Source organism: Macadamia integrifolia, chromosome 9 (assembly GCF_013358625.1).
Source record: "Macadamia integrifolia cultivar HAES 741 chromosome 9, SCU_Mint_v3, whole genome shotgun sequence".
Classification (NCBI taxonomy): domain Eukaryota; kingdom Viridiplantae; phylum Streptophyta; class Magnoliopsida; order Proteales; family Proteaceae; genus Macadamia; species Macadamia integrifolia.
In genome coordinates this window covers 15,007,417-15,016,466 of record NC_056565.1, presented here as the reverse complement: position 1 = coordinate 15,016,466, position 9,050 = coordinate 15,007,417, and the positions used below count along the sequence as shown (strand labels likewise).

Sequence of the window (9,050 nt, the reverse complement as noted above, 5' to 3'; positions counted from 1 at the left end):
TCTAACACGTACTTGCAAAGGATCAAATCTTTGATTTCTCCAACATTTTTTTGTGTTAAATGTATTTTTAATTAATAAATTTCTATTGGATATTGCAATCAACCAATAAGAAAATTTATTTTCATTTGTCAAGATTCCCCCCTTTCTATTTATTTCCCAACATCCAAACACAGCCTCCGTGAAATAGGACCAGTAGTGAACACAAAGGGCAGTGGCAGATTGGCAGTGACTAAAAAATCCCTGCTGCTGCGCCTGTTCTCTCTCTTCATACCATGGCTTCTGAGAAGGAAGCTGCCCTGGCAGCCGTTCCATCCGATTCTCCAACCATGTAAGCTTCTTTCATTCTCCTCTATTTCTTTATCTACTATTTTCCTCTCCTGTGCTTTCTGTACATGAAACGCTTTGATTAATATCAATGAATGAATCAGCAGCAAGGATTACAAAATCGGATTTTTCTGAAAGATCCGTAGAGCAGGTTTTTCTTCTTCTTTTTGCATGAGTTTTCCAATTCAGTTTTTTTCGACTCCTATTCTCAGAGTATGTTTGGGGGTTCTGGGAAATAATGGAAGGTAATAGAATTGTAGAAAGGTATATGTGATTTTTCTTAGTTTTATAATTTAGGGATTTGATTTTCTTATGGATGGGTTGAAGAACACTTGGGAAATAGTGTAATTGTTGGACCAGTATAGCGGCGGCTCCAGATATAAAATAAAATAATACTATAGTGCCTTTGATAGGTAAGCATTGATGAATTCTGATAAGTTAACGTCAGGCTAAGAAAATGCTGCCCAAGTAGTATGATTTTTTGGGGCTATTCCCTCTGGAGCAGATTTCATATGATTTAGCCTTTTCAGAATCCAGATTGATGAGAGGTTTAAGAGAAAAAGGGGGGGGGGGGGGGGGAGGAGAAGGAAGTGGCATCCATCTTTTGCACAATCCATTGAACTGGAATGAAGATGTGAAAGAGTCAGACCAATCACCTATGGAACACGGTCAATTTATTTATTTATTTTGTGGTAATATTGGAGTTCATGGCTATTATTTACTGTATAAATTATGTGGTGATCAAATGCCCGCTGCAATTTAATGAAAGCAACATCAGGAACTTTTACACGGATGCAAGTAGATTGGAATGTCATCTTGATAGGTACTATACTATAAGATGAATTGAATAAAAGAAAATAAGGCCACTAGTCCTCAACTTGACTAAGTATGAACTAAATTTTCCTTTTCCTTTCCGTAGTGTTTTGCTAGTGTTTGTTACATTTCCGTGGATTCGAAACTATTATTGGTAGATTTTTTGTTTAGCTGAAATTATGGCTTTCAACATGAGTTGTTAATTGGAGTGCTGATTGAGATATTGAAATGAGATTCAATGAATTTCCTCTCTTATATGTGCAGATTTGATAAAATCATAAATAAGGAAATCCCTTCTACCGTGGTTTATGAAGATGATAAGGTATTCTAGCTGATATATTTGTACATGTGACTCTTGGTTCACTTTCTGAATCAACATGAAGCATCTAGTTTTTTAAAAATAATAAATAATTTCCTGTGGAATGCTAGGGATATGGGCCACACGGGTCTATGAGTGATCTCACTCACCTACACCTGTGGCTCCTACTGCTTTGTGGGACCTCTAGTGTCGAGCAGCTGAGATTGGCCGTACTCCTCTGCTGGCCAGCACCCTAGCATTTCACATAGTTTCCTCACACTGCACCCTGAGTAGGGCATCCTTTCATCTTGACACTTGTAAATTCTTGTGCCGCTTGGCTTGAAATTTGATACATCAATTTTTCAATCGTATAGAATATCTACTATGAAATGTTTGTGGGGTTCCTTTTCTGCCCAATTGTGGTCTTGATGTTAAGATGGTTTTTTAAATTGTATTTGAGGGCAATGGAATGGATTTAAACCTATGCTGCTTGTGTTCATGATTCTCCTCTTAAACTGAATGTAATGGGCCCACCAAAAGTAAAAATAGTACTTCTTTCCTGTACGCCGTTTATTTGTAATTGTTCTTTATCCATATGTCTAGAATTGTTCTTTATGTTGAGATTTTTACTTTTCTGTTTATTGGGGGAATACCTATTTTACTATTTCTATAATGTGTTTCCCAACAGGTTCTTGCATTCAGGGACATTGCTCCCCAAGCTCCCACACACATCCTAATTATCCCCAAAATTAGGGATGGTTTAACAGGTCTCTCTAAGGTAATTATTAAACTCTGGTTACATCTCGGACGGACAGTAATTTGGTACCATGATGCTATTTTTATATTACAGAAAGAAAATTAACAGTCTACAGAAATGACTATTATCTAAAAAATATTCAGCAATATCATAAAGTAGGGCCTTTTGTTGTTTTCTTCACAAATTTATCAAAATCAGCTTCTATGAAACTATACACAGGGGGTAGAAGTAAGTTTGAGGTTACTATTGCATGGCATAAATATACAAGTGAAGGGAGGCCTCAAAATTAATTATGGTTTCCCACAAGTGGACTTTATATTACAGCTGTTATCTAAGGTCACAATCTTAGTTCTCATGCTATTATTTGGTTATTGAGGTCTAAAATTGTTCTATAAAGCATCTATCTTCGGAGAGGTCTATGATGACAGGATCACTTTAGCATTGGTACTGAGCCGAAGAAACCTTGTCCTTTATTGAGGTGGGTTCCACAATTCTGTTTGCTCATTTCATATCCTGATCCTTTCCTCAAACTCAAGTTTCCATTGCTTTTCTCACCAGCTCAACCCACAGATCTTCTAGATTTCCACTTGTCCTTTTAATATCTTGAGCTTGGACCATATTTCTTCTTATTATTGCAGTAACTGGCATTCGATTACCCATGACCAGACAATCTGATGCAATACCAGGGCCAGTGTTTAAGTGCAAGAAACTAGACCTTCTTTCTGTTTTCAAGAATATTGAGGCTAAATTAGGCCTATATTAATTTTCTATTTTCGTCTGTTTCAACTTTGTTAAAAGTGATCTGGTTCTAGAAACTCTAGAAATTTTCTATTTCCATATTCCTTGGCCCCCATGTCTTAGTAGTTAAAAAAGTTTCTAATACAGAGTTATTCTATGAATGGTAGATTAGGGGTTAGTCTGGTCTATAAATAAGGTTCAAGTCTACTGCTGTAACTATGATAGATTTTTGAGTTACTGGAATGAGAAATTTAGTGATTTTCTGGGGATATCATTTTGGGTGCCTTGGTGTTTTTGTGGTTGATCAGTGATCATTCAAGTGCTGTCAAACCTCTTCGGTTCTTATTATCTTGCTGTAAATTTCCCTTGTTAGCAAGTCAGATCGACATCATTTCTTGACACCTTTTAATACTTTGTTATGTGCTCATCCATTACAGTAACTATTGCACCTCCATAAAATTCTGATATTTCTTTCAAATTTTGACTGTTGGTTGGACTGTTCCTAAGGCAATTCGACTCTTTCTATTGGATAGAGAGGACATGGTCTAGATTAGCCTTGTTTCGAGTTTCAGAGTCTAATTCAATCAAACCAACCCCCTGTGTATGTCCATGCATGTGTACTGGTACTCTAGCCATTACTGTAAACTCTCCCAACTCCTGAGCAGGAAGGGAGGATTTAGTTAGGAAAAGCCATGAAAATGGACGACCCAGATCTGTATGTGAATTCTGGAAAAGTCACAGATGGTTGTGACTGCAATAACGACCCAATGATATTTATCTTACTGAAAGGTTGACACATTTCCAATTAGGCAGTTACAATCTTCCATTTTGTGGTGGTCGGATGAAACTTCGAACGTAGAAACAACTGTATGATGCCAATGGCATGATTTGTACTACTTGTCCAAAAAGTTAAAAGTGTGATTTGTGCTGCTGAATACAAACATTCTCACTTCCATGGGCAGTGAGTACCAAAGTTAAATAAGAAAATGATGTACAGGCAGAACAAGGCCCCTTCCAAATATGTGTGGTGGATTTCTGAAAATTCCATGTTGGAGCTCTACAAAGCCAACAGTCTGATGAAAAACAAGAAAGACCCATCTATCATATATTCCTGAATCTACAACCTGTGTACTACAATTGTTTGTTGAAGAGAAAACAGTTAGTTCCGTTAAGGGGTGCTTGATTTGTTGTCTCAACTGTTATTGATTATATTATTATTGTTTCTCTCAGGCTGAGGAGAGGCACTGTGAGATTCTAGGCTACCTTCTGTACACTGCTAAGCAAGTTGCTAAACAGGAAGGCCTTGATGATGGCTTCAGGATTGTAATCAATGATGGGCCAAGCGGATGTCGGTAGTCTTTCCCAATTCTTCTTTATATGCACCAATATCAACCGGCCCCCTCCTCAGGGTCTTGGGTTTTCTTTTGACTGACCGGATTGTTTTTTGCAGGTCAATCTGTCTATCACCTTCATATCCACCTTCTTGGGGGACGGCAAATGAACTGGCCACCTGGCTAATTTGTTTAACTTTGGAAGGGCGTATAAAAACCTTGAATGTTTCCCATTCTGCAGGCCATATTGGTCTGAACAGTAATAAACTGTAGTTTGTGGCTGCTTTTTTTTTTTTTCTGAATACTTTTGCCTGTGTTCTATTGATACAATTGACAATATCTATTAGGATATAAACACTCAAATTCCTACTAAGGCTATGTTTGGTTGTCAAGAAATGCTTGGTCTTCCCATGGAAAACATTGGGAAATGTTTTCCAGGATCAGTTCTTTCAGTAGAGTAACTCTTTTTGCAGTAGCCTCCTGGATATATCTGGAATTAGCTTTTGATTGGGTGAGTACTGAGTCAGGTTTGTTTGGAGAAGTTTCACATTCTTTTTGAAGATGCATCTACATGGGTATTCTTAATGCTCTCTTCCTACAAGTTTACAGTTCCCTCTAGTATTCTGAGAAGCTCCTCTCCCTCTGGCTTGCGAGCTCATCAGAAGTAAGTTGAACTTATTACAGCATAAGTTTGCATCATCAAGATTCAAGGACCTCTCTGCACACATCATTGATAGAACAATGGAGAAGTTTAGCAGTACAAAACAGTCAAAATACATAATACCATAAATACAACAACTAAGCCTGATAACTAAATTATAGATGTACCAATGGGTAAAGCACAGTATGGAGAACTAACCAGTTCTGCTAAAGCATTGTTCATAAATTTGAGATGACTTATTTTTTAATTAGAGATAATATCAGTGCATGTTGTAATCTACAGAGGGACTGAAGTAGACTTTTCTATAACATAATAGACCAACTTCTAGTGGATTGACTCTATTCAAAATCCAATAACTGACGACCATATTCCTAATATGATAAGTAGCAGGGTAGTCAGAATGGGGTCTTAAAAGACTGGGATAGACGAGTGATAGATAGGATACTTGGAGCATTCTACTGCTAATGTCAAAAAAGTCTAGCAGGGTAGGAGGCAATACTTCAGTGTGTCATTTTCTTTTATCACTTGGATGGAAAAGGATGTTGTCAATCCCCATATTGTAAAGTATTCAGTTTTACATTTAGATATTAAGGAAATTATTAGACATTCTACTTATTTATGTTGTATTGGTTTAAAAAAAAAAAAATAAATGCATACTTGGTGCTTAAGGCTCCTGCATATGTGAGGTCGGGGGGTGGGGGGAATGAGAACTACACAGCCTTACCTTGAAAATGTCACGCGGCTGTTCGACTTATTTATGTTGTATTGGTATTTCTGTTAATTGAGTTGTAACTTTTTATATCTCAATACATGTTCCTTTCAAAATTTTATCCAATATGAATTTTTAATTTCATGTAATCCTTCAACCTAGCTAGAATATGATAGTCCTGTGCATTGTTCTATAGGGTAATGCATGCTACCCACACTTATTTTATGTAAAATCATACAAGCAGTCAATGTTGGGATTTGTGCAAAAGGAGTTCTTTTCTTTCTTTTCCTTGGATTTTAAAAATTCAAATACCAAAAGAGGAGGAAAGAAAAAATAAATTGAAAAAGTAAAAATAAAAAAAAAAAATAAAAAAAAAAAAAAAAAAAACAGAAAGAAGAAGGTGCGCTACCCTTTTCCTTCCTCCAACCTAAACTTTGCTTTATTGCAAGTGAGAAAATGGCCAATAATATTTCTGACGTCCATTTTCTGTTACCACCCCTTTTCATGCATTATGATCCTCCTTGCTTTACTCAATCTCAGGTTTCCACTTCAAGAGGAAAGAGTGAAACCTGAATTTTCATTTAAATATAAACTAGTTACAAAATGGTTTAGTCATAAATTTCATTTTCTAGTCATCATGTCTATATTTTTGCACATATTCTGAGTGGAACATCTAAATAGAATAGGATTTGAAAAAAATATTAATCCATATGAAATAATAAGATTAATGAACTTTTTCTGGACTGAGGTAATTTCATATTATTTATCCTCAACATTGTCTACTTAAAATCTCTTATATATTTGATGAATTGAGAGACTTTAATTTAGGTTTGTCATAATTCTTACAGAAAAAAAAAAAAAAAAAGAGAAAAACTAAATCTTCCAAGGAATTTTTGGTTGGTGGGACATGGGTACGAGTATTTTATAGATAAAGCAACGTTGTTGTCGATGTTGGTGGTTGATAAGCAATAAAAAAAAATCTTCAGTGGAGGAAAAAGTGGGAAATTAAGCATTTTCAAGGGTGGGGAAGAGAGAGGCAGACAGTGATGGGCGGGGGATTTTTTTTGGTAAAAAAACCAAGTTACTTATTTAGGATTACTATTACTAGAAACTATATTCTTAACGAGAATATATTGGAGACAATAAGAGAGAGAGAGAGAGAGAGAGAATTGTACCCTTGTATGTGTTCTCACTTTTCTTGACTACATCAGTAAGTTCCATGAACAAAAACGGTTAGGGGATTTTAAATTTCTTTTAACATAAAGAGTTAAATATCCAAATGTCAAAAGGAGAATAAAGGGTGTACCTACTGCACGAGACTCCCGCTATAACGGGGTTTGCAAAAGGGTCATAATATACATAACCTTACATATATACATGAATCTTGCTAGCGCTAATGAAGCAAATCTCATAAGGAGAATGTAAACATGGATCTTGCTGTATATCTAATTATAATCTAGTGAGATATACATAAAAATGGATAACAACAATATATAAAAATGAAATTAAAAGAGGAAGAAGAAACAAATAAATGTCAAATGCAAAGAGAAAGATAGGTTGATTTAATTTCATATATTCTTTCTATATAAATTGATTAAATTTGACAACTTGATTTAATTTCACATTAATCTTTTATTTTATTTTAAATTAAATCTGACAAAGTCTAAGAAGGTAGTATGGAATTATCAATAAGACCTTTTCATTCCAAGGAGACCACATTGATGCAAGCTTAAGGGCTGTACTATCTGGATTGAAGAAGGCAAAGGAGGTCGGATGGCGGGTGGAGGAGCTGTGGACTGACGATAGGGATTTAGAAATTTTTTGGAGTACTAGTACCAAATAATGGCCTTTCAGCATTTTACCTATGGGTTTTAATGTACAGTTCAATCATGATTGTTTTTTTATTTAAGCTCAGGCCTACTAACAATCTGGTACTTTTTGTAAAATAAATATAACTCAACTCTCATTATCAACCAAAAGTGTCTCTGGGTAGGCAACACCATCACATAATATTCTTTTCACAACCTAATTCTATTTCTCTATTTGTCTGGGCATATACGACACTGTTGGATTGCATTCTTTTTTTCCCTGGTGAAATTAATCACTTTTAATGCGCAAAAATTGACTAGTGGAATATTCAAGGGTACACCTTTTTCCTATAAATCACCCCCCCTTTTCTATCTATACATATTATAGGCAACCAACCACATTGTCACTCACTCAACTCTCCACTCATGGCTTTAGTAAGTAGAATCGGTTTCCATGGATTCTGATTCTGGATCAACTGAAATCGGTCTGAAACCTAGAAATCAAGAACGAATCAATTATAATCAAAATCAAAATAGGCTGATTCCGATCTAATTCAATTAGAATCAGAGATCCAATTCGATTAGAATTAGAGATCCAATTCGATTAGAATCAGAGATCCAATTTTGATTCTGATTCCTCAAAACGTGTCTCCACTATTTAAACCGACATCTGGATACATAGGCTACTTCTCACTACAATCAATGTAACTGAGCCACAAGATTATGCTTTATTCCTTTTGGACGATGGAGATAAAATTGGGTCAGATTTAGATGAACATATGACTTGTTGCTCAACCTGACCCTTCCAACCTTGATGTTTATCCCAAATTGGTTGTCCAAGATATAAATTGTGTTTGGATGTAATGTTTTCTGGATTACGATCCAAGAGATCGGATTGAGATTACTTTTTTTTTTTTGGTTTCCCAACTAAATTTATAGACAATAAACTATGAGACAATAGGGTGAGGGACCATAATTCCATTTTTTCTTTTTTTAATAGACAATAACTCCAATGCCATAACTTTAATCATTTTGATTAAGCAAACATGGCATTTTCTGGGCTCCATATGTATGATAAAAATAGGGATAGAAACTTTTTTTGTTTGGTGAAGAACAGGGATGGGAACTTTGACTACATAACAAACTTAGGGAGTACACCATGGGTGTAACTCCACTGGTATGTGTATTAACAGACGTCTTATGTTTCAATGTTTTTATGACAAATATGTTACATGGGTTAGGTGTGGTACTAGTATTGATGACTAGGAACATGAGCGATCTGATTGGATTCCTTAAATCAGACTCATACATATTTCACCCGGAATTAAATAATTAATTGATATGGATAATTCAATTCCGATTCTTAAGACGAGGCTACACATCTTCACCTTATGACCACTAAGGGAGAGTAATTTCATCTACATCAATAGAGGGAGGGAATGTAATGATGACCCAAGAGTATAATCATGGACTCAGATCCTCTCTAGTCACTAGGATACCTAACGTGGCATCCAACAATTGGGAGGACTTAGGGACGCATGTCCCATGTATTGAGATTGTGTGCCCAAATTCTCCCCACTGTTGGATGCCGTGGATCTAAATCCTACAATC

At 35.7% G+C, this 9,050-nt stretch overlaps 1 protein-coding gene across 2 annotated transcripts; it reads left to right on the top strand.

Moving 5' to 3' along the window:
- Window positions 1-171: 171 nt before the first annotated feature.
- LOC122088388 (adenylylsulfatase HINT1) lies at window positions 172-4,657 on the top strand. Of its 2 annotated transcripts, none has more exons than XM_042657650.1 (5): window positions 172-328; window positions 1,402-1,459; window positions 2,124-2,213; window positions 4,161-4,282; window positions 4,381-4,657. In XM_042657650.1, the coding sequence occupies exons 1-5, from the start codon at window positions 273-275 to the stop codon at window positions 4,532-4,534; spliced, it is 480 nt and encodes a 159-aa protein (XP_042513584.1). In that variant the 5' UTR covers window positions 172-272; the 3' UTR covers window positions 4,535-4,657. The 2 variants fall into 2 exon arrangements, with proteins under 2 accessions (XP_042513584.1, XP_042513585.1); XM_042657651.1 differs by having other exon boundaries at window positions 174-328; window positions 4,161-4,278.
- Window positions 4,658-9,050: the final 4,393 nt, after the last annotated feature.